General features: G+C 44.4%; 1 protein-coding gene across 1 annotated transcript in view; it reads right to left on the reverse strand.

The window, feature by feature from the left end:
- ATRNL1 (attractin like 1) overlaps positions 1-14920 on the reverse strand; it is a 1590902-nt gene extending 1575982 nt beyond the window's left edge. Inside the window, 1 exon segment of the mRNA XM_030202658.1 lies at positions 14636-14920. Within this exon segment, the coding sequence (XP_030058518.1) occupies positions 14636-14895 (260 nt within the window). The 5' untranslated portion in view covers positions 14896-14920.
- Between the last annotated feature and the right edge of the window lie 1813 nt (positions 14921-16733).

Consider the following 16733-nt stretch of genomic DNA (forward strand, 5'->3'; position numbering starts at 1 on the left):
GTTACCAAAAGGCTTGAAAAATACGAATGACCACCTAAACTTTCGGAAAAACCTAAAAAACTCACCTGTTCAAAAAGGCATGCCCCACCGATCCAACATAAATGCCCGATCTCTGCAACACAACGTAAGTAAATCACGGTACAGACTAGACACAAATCTTCCATGGCACGATCCCAATGTGGCTAGGCCACATTAACTCTATCGAACTACTTAACCACAACATCAACTTGTATTTGTTCACACCGGAGCCTGCAAAGGCCTCTCCGGTACTATGTAAGCCACATTGAGCCTACAAATAGGTGGGAAAATGTGGGATAAAAACGTAACAAATAAATAAAATAAATAAATAAAATAGGCTGGACAGCCATTACGCCAAAGCATGAATGAAGATCTTAAATTTTAAGACTGTGAACCGGTGAAGCTGCAATAATAATAAATGAGTTTTGTCTCAGTGCCCTTGACCCAATACAGATTGTACCACTGTACTTTGAAGAAGGTCAAGTATTTCTTAAAGTATTCTTGGGTAATCCAATATGCACGGTGTCCAGGAAAAAAAAAAAAAAAAGCGAGACACTTTACATAGTTTCAAAATACTTTGTAATTATTTAAACATCTAATCCGGGCATTTTTATTCCGCTCAACCATAACGGCTCAAGGCAGATCGCAGAGGGCAAAAAAGAATGCGGAGCAAATCCTACAGACATAACCTTTGAAAATAAATTAGTCCAACCTTTATTAGAAAACCCCCTTAGCAAACACTTTGCGCTGTATGCCTTACTCTGTCGCAAAAATATAATCGCAACTTTATCTTCTTTGCTAAATGCCATTTTACTAAAAAACGGATCTTAATGGTCACTTCCTGAATGACATTTTGAAAATAGGAATCAGCCTGTTTTTACAGGATATTACAGTAACAGCTGTAAATAACAGTAATAATTTTTTAATAACAGTACATTTGTTTTGGGGTTATTCCCCCCCCCCCCGACACTGTGTATAAAGCCTTTCAGAAGTTTATGTTTATTCCACATTTATTTATTTATTGCATTTGTATCCCACATTTTCCCACCTATTTGCAGGCTCAATATGGCTTACAAAGACCTGTTATTTGATAAACCCACCTTCCTGTAGATATAATCAAAGCAGTTTACATAAACTATTTTTTTGCAGGCACATTTCTGTCCCTAATAGGCTCACAATCTAAGTTTATTTGCACCTGGGGCAATGCAAGGTTAAAGGACTTGCCAGGGTCATAAGGAGTTGCAAGGGGGGGGGGGGGGGGGGGTCTGCTTCCTGCTCCAGGCCTGACAATCCTCAACTTTCACTCTGGGAAGTCTAATGCACCAATTATAAAAAAACTTGTGGACCACTGTATGCAGTGCTGTTAGCTCTAAGAAGGGCTTCAGCTACTTAACCTGGCATAATTGATGCAACTAATGAGATCTGAGGCTAAAAGGAAACTACAGAGTTCTGTCTTAACCTCAAATTTTGCAGTGAATCTTGAAATGATGGAACTTATCTCTCCACTAGGGATCTAGTAACCAGATAATTCCAGTCCAGCCTACCAACACACAACCCTGTCTTTTGAACACTAAAACCCCAAACTGTTAGAATTGACCCCTTGAACTGCAGAGGTTAAGCGTCCATTAATTGACTCCATGGTCTTTCCTCAACAGAAGCAATGAACTGAATTGTCTTCCTCATACAAAAAATGTAATTAGCCTGAGCAGGGGCTGTACAAAAATTTAAAAATTAAATTATAAGACTGAGGACCCTTGAAGAACCTCAAATGCTAAAGATTGTTTAGCCAATACATTTGGTTCCAGCTTCATTGTAAAAATTGCCTCTTGGTATATTGTTCATCACTCATAAAAGAAACTAACTCAGCCCATTCCCCTCAACACCATATGTATACATCATGTGAGAAAAATCTCTGGAGACACCAAATCAAAGAACTTGATAAATTCACGACAACCTTAGGACTAGGCAATTTTTTTCCCCACAGACACAAAATGGGAGAAAGCCTTTTAATAAAATAGAGCTCTTACAATTTCCCCTATTGCTCTGTTAACATATCTACTATAATAAAACTCACCCTCAACGTTCTGAGGACACTGACGTCAGTGAAGCCAACCCCTGACTTCCTTCAAAAAGGTTCGAAGGTTCGTGGTGGTGAAGCCACCATAATCACTCCGGGCCCCGCCCTCGAGGGCGGAGCAATGGCAGAACAACGAAGGGGTTGGCAGGGAGGGAGGCAGGGAGGCGGGGGGGGAATCGCTCCGGGCCCCGCCCTCGCATCAAACGTCATGATGTTGGGGGCGGAGCAATGGCAGAACGAAGGGGTTGGCCGAGGGGGGGGTGTTGGCGACGAAAACCTTGCTAGCGCCCATTTCATTTGCTCTGAAACGGGCCTCGTTTACTAGTATGGTGATAACTGAAAGAAACTAGGGGCAAAAAATGTATTTAGAAAATTAGATTTTTCCATTCGGGTTCTTAGGTCAACAGCATTTTAAAATATATCTTATTTCTGAAATATCCAATAGATAGAATGATAACCGTTTTTATAGCAGAAATACTCCAAATCCAACCTCCCATCTAGGACCAGTTTAATAATTTAGGCAGACTAAATGGTCGCCTAGGGCAGCTACAGTAAAAACAAAACAAGACAGCATGTACTTTTAAACCACAGCAAGGTAGTCCATTTTCAAATAGATATTCACCCAGGTAAATGGCTTTTGGAAACTGACCTCATTGGGGGATCCACTTAGATATATTTAGGCGTCAAGAACACACATGAATGCGCAAATGATCACTTTCTGGTTATTTATTTATTGCATTTGTATCCCACATTTTCCCACCTATTTGCAGGCTCAATGTGGCTTACAGAGTTTTGTTATGACATAGTCATTTCAGGATATCAGATACAATTGATAATGTACAGAGATTAAGTAAGGGAAGAGAGAAGGAAGGTGTTAGGCAGGATAGCACAGAAGGTGGACTTTAATAACTGGATGGGTTGGTGAGGTAGTTTTGTAAGGCTATGGGTTATCTTTGTAGGCCTTGTTGAAGAGATGTGTCTTCAGAGATTTGCGAAAGTTAGTTATTTCGTCAATAGTTTTCAGGGCTGTAGGTAATGCATTCCACAACTGCGTGCTCATGTAAGAGAAGGTGGTGGCGTGTATCGGCTTGTATTTCAGTCCTTTACAGCTGGGGAAGTGCAGATTGAGAAATCTGATCTTATGGCGTTTCTGGGAGGCAGGTCCACGAGGTTTAGCATGTAGATTGGGGCACCTGCGTGAATGATTTTGTGTACAATCGTGCAGATCTTGAACGCAATGCGTTCCTTGAGTGGGAGCCAGTGAAGTTTCTCTCTTAGGGGTTTTGCACTTTCATATTTAGTTTTTCCAAATATTAGTCTGGCTGCTGTATTCTGGGCTGTTTGGAGTTTTTTGATAGTCTGTTCTTTGCAGCCAGCGTACAGTGCGTTGCAGTAGTCCAGATGACTTGTTACATTCTATTCTGTATGTGCCAATATTTGATGTCCCGTACTTTGCAGGTTGGCGTTCATATGGGTGGGACACCGACACATGACCGAGAATTACAAAAAATACTATGCATGTACTTTTGCAACGTAGACAGTAGCATTTACTCCAGCTCTACGGCTGCTATAAATACTTGCATAGGTGCCAACATTTCAAAATGATTGGGCGTACCAAACGCAATACAAATCATCCCTCCCTGGGAACTTGTTCAATTCTAGGGGTGCTCAGTACCCACTGGCACTAACAGAGCTGGCCCTTATGAGTGCTTGGACCTAAAATATAGGCTCATATTTGACCTCTTACACTAGTGTTCTATACAGGAAAGTAGGCGCCTACATAGAATCAGATCCAAATAGGTGCATTCTTGGCACATAAATAAGAACGCCTCTTTATAGAAGGCCAAAACGATAGAAGAACAAGCCAGTGAATGAAGAATAGTGTCCCCACCCATCGACGCAAGAATTTAATGGTGCCTTAAAAAAAAATCCAGTTGGCTTTCTTGGTCTCTGTGTTCGAGCTTCAGCACTGCAGGCAAGGAAGAACTGGACACTGGAAGTTGGAACACTCTGGTGTGCACATGTAAGGCTCATCTCTTGATTTGCTGGCACTGTGTGCTGAGAGGTCACCACATGCACGCATCAATAGATCAGGTGACCTGTGATGCACAGAGGGTTAATGGAAGACTTTCTATGTCTGCACTGTTAAAGCAAAGAGGAGGAGCAGGTGGCACTCTTTAGTACTTGGTAGGTAAGAAGCTGGTACAGGTGCAGCTTACACTTACGCAGGAACTGCTTCCATGCCCACGGGAACACAGCAGCCCCAGAGGGGATTCCTGTGAATCCCGTTCAGGTCTATAATTACAACCCCACCAGCAATGGTTTAGCAGCCACACACACACACAAAATCTGGTAACATGCAAATACGTTCGGGTACAGTAGTAACTCACCTTGAGCTACCACTAAAAAATAAAAATAAAAAAAATAAAAAAAGAGGTGAACTAAATCCATAATAAATTGTGACAAAGCTAGGTGGTAAGGGACGAAGAGGGCTCAAGCTCTGGATTCAGTACTGGTCTTGTCAAAATCCAGAAGAACGACAAATGACAGAAGTCTACCAGCAGAGTCAGTGAAGACTAGCATTGTAATAGAACGCCGGACATGTTGAGAAGCCAAGGTTGAGGAGCCAGGCTTGGTTCATGCATGGGGATATACATGCTCAATCATCCGAAATAGTTATGAACCAGACAGGAGGAGCCTAAGCTGAGCGGTAGAATGGATAGTCTAAGTGGTCCTTATCTGCTATCACTGACCCTGTTATTCTATTGAATAACTGCAGAAATAGCAATTTACAAATATATAGTAAATGAAACATAAGAATTATGTCAAGTCATTCTCTAATGCAGTTGTTCCCAAACCTGGTCCTAGAGACACCCCAGCTAGTCAGGTTTTTAGGATATCCACAATGAATATTCATGAGAGAGATTTGTATGCACTGCCTCCATTGCATGCGAATCATGAATATTCATTGTGGATATTCTGTAAACCTCAAGGACCATGTTTGGGAACCACTACCCTAATGAAAGAACGCAGCAGTGATTTCAACAGCTCAAAACCTTTAAATTGATCAAGACATAATAACCTGCAAAAAAAAATCATATGTTTCAAACTAAGGGCGATTTAGTATTTTGCATATTGTAATATCCCTCCGCAAACCTAGGTCAGCCATCACAATGACAGTGTTGCCAGATACCACTAATCGCCTTCAAAATCTGCATCATGATTCACAAAATCATCTACGGAGAAGCCCCGAGTTACATGACAGACTTGATCGACTTACCAAAGAGAAATACATCCGAATCAATATGATCTTACCTAAATCTGCACTACCCAAGCTGTAAAGGACTTAAATACAAAACAACGTACGCATCTAGCTTTTCCTACAAAAGCACACAACTGTGTAACGCATTACCCAAAACCTTGAAAACGACGTACGACCACCTAAATTTCCGGAAATCACTAAATCCAGCCTGTTTAAAAAGGCATACCCTACCGATCCAAATTAAATGCCTAATCTCTGCAACACAACCAAACTAAAGCACGTAATGGACATAACACAACTCTTCCGTTCTCCGATTCCCTAATGTGGCTGTGCCACATGAACTTGATCTTACCACAACATCACCCTGTATTTGTTCACACCGGAGCCTGCAAAGGCCTCTCCGGTACTATGTAAGCCACATTGAGCCTACAAATAGCTGGGAAAATGTGGGATACAAATGTAACAAAGAAATTAAATAGCCTGCAGCTCTCTACAGCCCAGTAAATGCCGAGTTTGGGATCTTAGGAACCACCACTTCCCAATGGCAGATTTCCAATCCAAGCAGCAAGAGTCAGTCCAGGGGCGTAGCCAGACTCTCAATTTTGGATGGGCCTGGGCCCAAGATGGGTGGGCAGAAGAACCCCACCCCATCCCACAGGTGATTTGGTCTCTCCTTCTCTCGCCTGCATGCCACATGGTCTCTCAAATATCCCCCCTCTCCTGCACACCTTTTAAATAGCAGATTTTCACTGGCAGTAAGCAGCAACTAATACACAGTATTCATGTTGGCCCCACATCCTTCCCACTGATGCAGCTTCCTGTTTCTGCATAGGCGGGAATACATCAGAGGGGAAGGCTTTGGGGCCGGTGTGAGCAGTATGTATCAGTCGCTGCTTCCAGCAGGCGAAGATCTGCTATTTATAAGGTATGCAGGAGGGACAGTTGTTGGGAGTTTTCAGCTTGGGAATCTCTGCCAGCCACACCATAGGTGTGCTGCTACTGGTGGGCCTGAGCTCAAAGTGGGTGGGCCTGGGCCCACCCAAGCCCACCCTTGGCTACGCCACTGAGTCAGTCATATTTTCAAGAATCAAATTACCTCACACAGCCATGCTAGTTAATGCTAGGAATTACATCACATACACACAGTAAGAGCCAGGTGAGGTAATCTACGAGTAATCTCAGCACATCTGCTTCGAAAAGTCTCTGAATTATTGGGTTGAAGCTTAGAAGAGGTTTTTAAAATAGTAATGTAGCACTAAAACTGCAATGGAGTTAATTAACATTTTGCAAATTTTCTCTACTCAAATATTGAAAAATACACTGAAGGGTTTTCTTTAAAACTCTATTTCCCTGTCACTATCTTTGGGTTCAAAAAACCTAGTTTCCATAGAGATGGTAATAAGGTGTCAAATTTAATTGGTTAAGACTGATCAGTCATGTCTCATGTTAGTTTCCAAGGTCATCTCATTTAGCGAAATCTGCTATAGGAATTAATTATCCTATAAATCTCTAACTAGCATCCATCCCCATCAGTCAGTGCTACCCCAACCTTGATTTACAGGACAAAACATCCTCAGATAATTACCCTTTCCAAAGGAAGCTCACAATTTTTAGAACCATTCCAATGACTTCCACTACATATTCTGCTTAGGTAAATTAAACAGCTAATTTGAGTACTCTCTTTATTTTCGGCGACTTTTAACAAGATTTTTTTTTAAGATGCCTTGTTTTAGCATTTTGATTGGTTTACACATGTCCTGTTTTTTCTCATGATTTAGTTTTATTTTTTATGTGGTTTGGACACTAACAGGCTTATTTTCGAACGAGAAGGGCGCCTATCTTTCGACACAAATCGGAAGATGGGCGTGCTTCTCACAGGGTCACCCAAATCGGCATAATCGAAAGCCGATTTTGGGCGTCCTCAACTGCTTTCCGTCGCGGGAACGACCAAAAGTTCACAGGGGCGTGTCAGAAGCATAGCGAAGGCGGGACTGGGGCATGCTTAACACATGGGCGTCCTCGGACGATAATGGAAAAAAGAAGGACGTCCCTGACAAACACTTGGAAGACTTTACTTGGTCCTTTTTTTTTTTTACGATCAAGCCACAAAAATGTCCTCTAAATGACCAGATGACCACCGGAGGGAATCGGGGATGACCTCCCCTTACTCCCCCAGTGGTCACTAACCCCCTCCCACCCTAAAAAAAAAAAATATTTTTTCTAGCCTCTATGCCAGCCTCAAATATCATACCCAGCTCCATGACAGCAGTATGCAGGTCCCTGGAGCAGTTTTAGTGAGTACTGCAGTGCACTTCAGGCAGGCGGACCCAGGCCCATCCCCCCCTACCTGGTACACTTGTGGTGGTAAATGTGAGCCCTCCAAAACCCACCACAAACCCACTGTACCCACATGTAGGTGTCCCCCTTCATCCCTAAGAGTTATGGTAGTGGTGTACAGTTGTGGGGGGTCGGGTTTGGGGGGCTCAGCACATAAGGTAAGAGAGCTATGCACCTGGGAGCTTTTTCTGAAGTCCACTGCAGTGCCCCCTAAGGGGAGGTGATCCACAGTCCCTCCAGTGCTCTTGTGTGGAATAGAGGAGTAGCCTAGTGGTTAGTGCAGCAGACCTTGATCCTGAGGAAGTGGGTGCAATTCCCATTGCAGCTATTCGTTATAAAAACAGGTCTAGCTCAAAACATCTAAGTTTTGGACATCTTTGTTTTGTTCCATTATTGCTGAAAGACGTCCATGTCTTAGGAACACCCGTCCCGCCTTGAAAACGCCCCTGGCACACCCCCTTGAGATTTGGACGTCCTTCTGATAGACTTCAGAGAAAGACGTCCAAAAAGAGGTTTTGATAATACTGATTTGGACGTTTGTGTGTGCAGGACGTCAGACTCACAGAAACAGAAGCCTGCGCGGCCGCATTGCTGATCTGCAAGGGCAGGCTTCTACATGGAATGTTGCTAGTGGAATAGCAACATTAACATTCCATGTAGAATCTCAAATAGTAGCAACATTCCAGAATTTCAAATAGTAGCAACAGCAACATTCCGTGTAGAATCTCAAATAGGGAAAGGGAAATGGGACTTGGTAAACCGCCTTTCTGAGGTTTTTGCAACTACATTCAAAGCGGTTTACATATATTCAGGTACTTATTTTGTACCAGGGGCAATGGAGGGTTAGGTGACTTGACCAGAGTGACAAGGAGCTGCAGTGGGAATTGAACTCAGTTCCCCAGGATCAAAGTCCACTGCACTAACCACTAGGCTGCGTGCACCTAATACATTTTAGGTCTAGATTCTATATATGGAGCCTGAAAAATATTGGGATTAGTGCATGATAAATGTTAAGAAGCTCATTTTATTCCCGTGGGTTTCTTAGCATTTAGTGTGCACTAAATCCATTAGCGCACCTTACAAAAAGGACCCCTTATTTAATCAACCCTAAGCTCCTCCCCCTTACACCTGGAGGACAGTCAGTCATTTTAGCATGAGAATCACAAATGAGCTCACATTTGCTGCATCTAATTGGTCCATATTAACTACATCATCACACCTACAAGAATCCATGAACCAATCTAGTCCCACTCTATGGGGTCCTTTTACTAAGCAGCAGTAGAAAGTGTGTAAGCACTTACCGACTCCTATTTTGTAGTCCTACGCGCTAACCGATTAGCATAGCCACGCCTACTCCCCGAAGTGAAGGAGTAGCCTAACGGTTAGTGCAGCAGGCTTTCATCCTGGCAACCTAGATTCGATTCCCACTGCAGCTCCTTCTGACCTTGGGCAAGTCACTTAACCCTCCATTGCCCCAGGTACAAAAAAAAAAAAAAAAAACTTCAATTGTGAGCCCTCGAGGGACAGAGAAAGTGCCTGCATATAATGTGTACAGCACTGCATACATTTTGTAGCTCTATAGAAATGATTCATAGTAGTAGTACTCTCCACCGACACCCCCCCCCCCCCCCCCCCGGCGCTAATAAATGCATTTTCTTTTTTTAGCACATGCAAAACTTACCTTGGGCCATTTTAAGATGCAGTAAGCACGCATTAATGCTTACCGCAGCTTAGCAAATGGGCCCCTATGTGAGGTAACCTGTAGTATGGTACAGAACAAAGCTACTCAGCTATTTTAAAGGGACATGCAGGGAATTATGCTGACATAATTCTGTTCCTCAAAAAGTACAAAGTAGGTACATAAATACATAAGTAATGCCATACTGGGAAAAGACCAAGGGTCCATCGAGCCCAGCATCCTGTGCACGACAGCGGCCAATCCAGGCCAAGGGCACCTGGCAAGCTTCCCAAACGTACAAACATTCTATACAATCAAGCCATTGTGACATCACTAATGAGGTTGGCTCTTATTGGTGGAATGAGCCACTATGACATCACAATAGGTTAAATCACTGCTCTATGTAATAAAAGTGAGCCAAGTAGAGGACATAAGTACATAAGTAATGCCACACTGGGAAAAGACCAAGGGTCCATCGAGCCCAGCATCCTGTGCACGACAGCGGCCAATCCAGGCCAAGGGCACCTGGCAAGCTTCCAAAAACGTACAAACATTCTATACATGTTATTCCTGGAATTGTGGATTTTTCCCAAGTCCATTTAGTAGCGCTTTATGGACTTGTCCTTTAGGAAACCGTCTAACCCCCTTTTAAACTCTGCCAAGCTAACCGCCTTCACCACGTTCTCTGGCAATGAATTCCAGAGTTTAATTACGTGTTGGGTGAAGAAATATTTTCTCCGATTTGTTTTAAATTTACTACGCTGTAGTTTCATCGTATGCCCCCTAGTCCTAGTATTTTTGGAAAGCGTGAACAGACGCTTCACATCCACCTGTTCTACTCCACTCATTATTTTATATATCTCTATCATGTCTCCCCTCAGCCGTCTCTTCTCCAAGCTGAAAAGCCCTAGCCTTCTTAGTCTTTCTTCATAGGGAAGTCGTCCCATCTCTGCTATCATTTTAGTCGCCCTTCGCTGCACCTTTTCCAATTCTACTATATCTTTGTTGAGATGCGGCGACCAGAATTGAACACAATACTCAAGGTGCGGTCGCACCATGGAGCGATACAACGGCATTTTAACATCCTCACACCTGTTTTCCATACCTTTCCTAATAATACCCAACATTCTATTCGCTTTCCTAGCCGCAGCAGCACACTGAGCAGAAGGTTTCAGTGTATTATCGACGACGGCCCCCAGATCCCTTTCTTGGTCCGTAACTCCTAACATGGCATGACGTAGCTATAATTCGGGTAGTAGTGTATGCATGGATTTTAAAATGCACTTTTAGAACAGGAAGATTTTAGAAAAAGAGAACTTCTCTCTAACATCTTTTGTGAACCAGCTGCGTTCACACCTCCTGGCTCCTGAGCCTGCATTCCAAAATCAATTCCCCTGGCACAAGCTCTCTTTGTCCTTTAAAGATTGCATACTGGGTACTCAGAAATTTAAAAAAAAAAAACCAAAAAAAACTTAATTTGTGTCACTTCAAAAGCCACCCCAGTGCTGCAAAAAACAGAAGAAAAAAATGTAAATCTTTGAAGAGCTCATAAAATCCCAAAGGTATTCTCATACTGTAATCATTATCACCCATTAAGCACTGCGTTCTCTCTCAATTACAAGCCCTTATGAGTACACTAAATTGTTGGATTGCTCACTTGACTATCACCAAGGTCCTTCCAGTAAATGGATACCCTGAAGACAATTATTGAATTAACATAAGAAGATTTATTTATTTATTTATGTATTCTTGCATCCCACTTGCCAACAACCCAGCATGTTATTTTGCCCCTATAGACCAGCTGTATGCGTCTAATCCTGAACAGGTGAAACTAAGCCCTGGATCACCTTTAGCAGTATTCATTTTTTTTTAAGCATGACAGGAGCCAGAAAGGACTGGCTAGTAACCACAAAAATAAATAAATAAAACCCATCACCATATTCTCACTTCCAACCAAGTACAGTAGAGTGGAGGAGTGGCCTAGTGGTTAGGGTGGTGGACTTTGGTCCTGAGGAACTGAGTTCGATTCCCAGCACAGGCAGCTCCTTGTGACTCTGGCCAAGTCACTTAACCCTCCATTGCCCCATGTAAGCCGCATTGAGCCTGCCATGAGTGGGAAAGCGCAGGGTACAAATGTAATAAAATACAGTAGCCTAGATTAGTGCAGTGACCTGGGGAACCAGGGGTTCCATTCTCACTGCAGCTCCTTGTTACAACTATGCACAAATCACTTTTAGCCCTCCATTGCCCCAGGTACAAAATAAGGCCCAGATGCATTAAAGACATTGGTAATTCCCGTTCCCTACCGATTCCATAGCGAATCGGTAGGGAACGGGAACACATCAACGATATGGAATGCAAATGAGCTACTCGTTGTAGCTCACTTGCATTCTCTAGTCCTTCGGTACCTGAGTCGGAGAATCGGGACGTCCCTTTAGATTAGGCTCCTCTTCCTGGTCTCTTCAGCCAATCAAAGCGGGCTTAGCTGGCTGTTGTCAGCGAAACGCGCTCTGATTGGCTGAAGAGACCAGGAAGAGGAGCCTAATCTAAAGGGTCGTCCCGATTCTCCGGCAACCAGAAAAACATAAAAGTTTTGCTGTGGAGGGGCGGCGAAGACAAAATAGAAGGGGGGAAAAAACACCAGCGCCGGCAGAGCTAAAAAAAAAAAATGCGAAAAAAAAGACGTCTCTCAGAAGCGCAGGGAGAGTACGTCCTTAAATTGACGCCCCTCACATGCGCTCCCTGCTTTTTTTTTTTTGTTTTTTACCTTTTTTGAGGGCCCTTTTCCTTTCCGATTCCCTCACAGGAGCCCTAACAAGAGGTCAGACATCTCGTTAGGGTTCCTACGGTAAGGGAATCAGAAAAACGGTAGTGCAGCTCATTATAATAGCTTTTCAATCATTTGCATTCCGTTTTCGTTGCCTGCTACCGTGGCAGGGAAAATGCCCTTAGTGCATGCCCGGGGTGAACTACTTGCGTTTTAAACTGGCTGGAACCAGTTTAAAACACAAGTTGTGGGCTCGTTAGGTTTTGTGCATCTGGGCCTAAGTACCTGTATATAGTATGTAAACTGTTTTGACTGTAACCACTGAAAAGCGGTATATCAAATCCCACCCCCACACCCCCCCTCCCCCCTGGGAGTGGAGGAGTAGCCTAGTGGTTAGTGCAGCGGACCTTGATCCTGGGGAACTGGGGTCGATTCCCACTGCAGCTCCTTGCGACTCTGGGCAAGTCACTTATCCCTCCATTGCCCCAGGTACAAAATAAGTACCTGAATATATGTAAACCGCTTTGAATGTAGTTGCAAAATACCACAGAAAGGCAGTATATCAAGTCCCATTTCCCTTATGACATCACAATATCAGAAGTGAGCCAAGTATCGGGCAGTCAAGCCATTGTGACATCACTGATGAGGTTGGCTCTTATTGGTGGAATGAGTGGAGGAGTAGCCTAGTGGTTAGTGCAGTGGACTTTGATCCTGGGGAACTGGGTTCAATTCCCACTGTAGCTCCTTGTGACTCTGGGCAAGTCACTTAACCCTCCATTGCCCCAGGTACAAAATATGTACCTGAATATATGTAAACCGCTTTGAATGTAGTTGCAAAATACCACAGAAAGGCAGTATATCAAGTCCCATTTCCCCTTTACATTTCACTAACAACGCTACTGTGGCCAAGAAAACTGCTTTCATCTACTGTCTCTGCAATAAGACCACAGAAAATTCACTGAGAAACTGCTAGCATTACTTGGCAAGCAGAGTGCAGCTCTTTTTATTCAAGACATCATATAGGTCAGGGGCAGTCAAATCACTTACAGTAAAGAACAGCAGGCTTATACATCACAATTTAGCAATTCAGTAACCTGCTTCTCCTGCAGATTTTACATCCCACGTGCTCCCTTTTTCAGACTTTAACACGAATCAAGGTTCAAAATACTGTATATTGTATCCATGCACATTCTTATGAGACTGTGCATGTCATTCGTGACCTCTTAAGGGACTTGGGGGAAGACAGTGCATTAAGCATGGCTGAATGAAAGCAATTATCAGTCTAACATCATTAGCAATGCAATGTTTTGATCAAGTGATACCCATCCCAGTGCTCTGTTCCTTCATACCTTGGCATCAGAACAGCATGGGATACATGTCTGAAAAATAACAGTGAATGGAAATCTCATGACATGAGGGTATTCAAGTGGCAGAACACTACCCTAAAACACTTCCTTGATTTGGGGATTGTATTACTTGCCTGTCCAAACTTGAGCTTAAGGCAACTTACATTGGGGAACAATAGGCAGGTCCCCCACTCGAGAGGGCTTACACGCTCCCGTTTTCTACCTTAGGCAATGGAGGGTGAAGTGACCTACCCAAGGTCACAAGGAACATGAAGAGGAAAAGCGGGATTTGAGCCCCAGTTCTCTACCAGCTGTTTTAACCATTTGTCTGAGCTACTCCAAAAGATTGTGCTTTCATCGTACCTGGCGATGGCTGCGTGATTTTTTTTTTTTTTTTTTTTGCCAAGATGTCACAACCATAAAGCATAAATTACAGATTTATGTTATTCTGCTGATAACAGTCTACAAAGCTGTTTCGGTGACCCCCCCTCCCGCTAATGGCATTCAAGGCCACCCCGTTAGCAAAAGCAGTAAAGCAAGCCCAAATCCCAAAGATAATGCATTCCAGAAAAATATAACACAAAAGCTACACGTTGAGGTCAGCTCATATCAAATCCGACTCTGGTTTTAATCACAGAGGAGTGGGTTCTCAAAATAATAACTGGGGGGGAGGGGGAACAAGCCCCCTCCCCCTCCCCTACTATTACAGCATCAACTCAATCAATATGTCACCTTACTACTGAATGATGCCCTGCCCCAATGTCATCCGGCTCCATCACATTTCCAGCCTCTCGGTTCCTTTGCTTCATCAGGCCGTAAGCCATGCAGAAGCAGCCTAAAGATTAATCAGCCAGCACTTGCCTTCTCACCATCAATTATCTGCAAAGCTACCACTTCCCCCCACCACTGACAATGTTGAAATTAGAATCACATTTCTTTCCAATCCTGTAATAAGGAGGCAGAATGACCTCCTCCTGGCTGGCTCTGCCTTAAGGAATCATTGCAAAGGCCAAGAGGCAACACATCTGTACTACTCCTTGCCCTCACTGGAGTAATATTAGGGTAATACTTTAGCTGAGAAGCACTTTCCAAGCAGCAATGCTATCTCCCAGGGCGCAGAGATGGTAATGTGATGACTCCAGTGACTTACTTGAATCTGCCCTGGCAGTGCTGGCACTGGTCTCCCACCCAGCCCTGGTCGCACAGGCAGCTGGAGTTGACACAGCGGCCCGAGAAGCAGGGGCTTTTCTCGCAGGGTTTGGAATGGGACACCTGGGCATAGCAGAGCAGGTAGAGGACGGAGTAGAAGAGCAGCAAGGCTCCTCCAGGCCACGGTGGGCTCTTGCCAGCAAAAGGAGGGCAAAATCCTCGCCTCCACAGTTGCATTTTGTCAAGCCCAGGGAGCACCATCAAGACGAAAGTGCTGCTGCTGCTGCTTTGCAGTCCCGGTTTTCTTTCTTTCTTGGAAATCGATAATAAAAAGTCCAAAGAGGGGGTTCTCCTTATTCCCCCCAGCAGATGGGGAACTTTTGCACATCCAATGGAAATAATAATAAGCAGCAGCTAAGAAGAACTCCCGGGGACGCAGACGATTCGCTGCTGCTCCAGATCTCTTCTTAGAGTTCACACGGTGACGATGCAGCAGCCAGAGAATCCCGTTAGAAGATGCCAAAAGAGAAAAGCCAGACCTTAGCAGGACAGGAAGACGGGGGGGGGGGGTTATCTCCACAGGGAACAAAAAAAAAAGATAATTCCTTGCAAAGTAGAGAAACAGGAACAGCCAGATGCGGAAAGCCTTGAGGGTCAACTGAGGAGGAGGAGAGGCCGGAGCTCCCTCACCGGCTCTCAAGCAGCCATTTTCCCCCCCACACACCGTACAAGAGGAGAGCGCGAGCCCGGACCGGGAGACCCGCGAGTGTCCTCGCTCTGTCTCTCTCGCGCGCGCGCAACAATCCTTCCCGCCGCTGCGACAATGTATCCGAGGGCCGGTGGGGGCAGCAGCGCGAGCCGGCTGCAGCTGTGGCACTTCGGGTGGGGGAGGGGGAGGAAGCTCCGGTTCCCGCTCTACTGTCTGGCTGTCGTTCGTCGTCGTCCCCCTCCTCCGCCCGGACGGTAGCGCGAGACCCCCGAGTCACACAGTCGCCGCCGCTCTCGCTTTCTCTTCTCAGTCCAGCTCCATCCCTCGCGGGCCGGGATGCGCCTGCGCGCGGGGCGGCCTCTTAAAGGCGCACGAGCGCTGCTCCATCTGCATCCCCGCACGGGACTGGCGCTGAGAGGGAAGGGATGGCATGATTCTGGAGCTCACAGACAATAGATTATTTTTTTTATTGAGATTTTTTTATTAACCAGCTTTATGTGCAGATTTACCCAAGGTAGCGTACATAATACTTACAATTTTGTTAACAACAATAGTAAAATTTACCAAATATAAACATGAATAGGGCTCATTTTCAAAGTTCTATAGGTGACGTTAGAGATGGCAGTAACTAGCGAGGTAATTAGATTTGCTGATCACACAAAGTTATTCAAAGTCGTTAACTCGCGACAGGATTGTGAAAAATTACAGAAGGACCTTACGAGACTGGGAGACTGGGCGGCTAAATGGCAGATGACGTTTAAGGTGAGCAAGTGCAAAGTGATGCATGTGGGGAAAAAAGAACCCGAATTATAGCTACGTCATGCAAGGTTCCACGTTAGGAGTTACGGACCAAGAAAGGGATCTGGGGGCCGTCGTCAACAATAAACTGAAACCTTCTGCTCAGTGTGCTGCTGCGGCTAGGAAAGCGAATAGAATGTTGGGTATTATTAGGAAAGGTATGGAAAACAGGTGTGAGGATGTTATAATGCCGTTGTATCGCTCCATGGTGCGACCGCACCTTGAGTATTGTGTTCAATTCTGGTCGCCGCATCTCAAGAAAGATATAGTAGAATTGGAAAAGGTGCAGCGAAGGGCGACTAAAATGATAGCGGGGATGGGACGACTTCCCTATGAAGAAAGACTAAGGAGGCTAGGGCTATTCAGCTTGGAGAAGAGACGGCTGAGGGGAGACATGATAGAGGTATATAAAATAATGAGTGGAGTGGAACAGGTGGATGTGAAGCGTCTGTTCACGCTTTCCAAAAATACTAGGACTAGGGGGCATACGATGAAACTACAGCATAGTAAATTTAAAACAAATCAGAGAAAATATTTCTTCACCCAACACATAATTAAACTCTGGAATTCATTGCCAGAGAACGTGGTGAAG

Source organism: Microcaecilia unicolor, chromosome 5 (assembly GCF_901765095.1).
Source record: "Microcaecilia unicolor chromosome 5, aMicUni1.1, whole genome shotgun sequence".
NCBI lineage: Eukaryota > Metazoa > Chordata > Amphibia > Gymnophiona > Siphonopidae > Microcaecilia > Microcaecilia unicolor.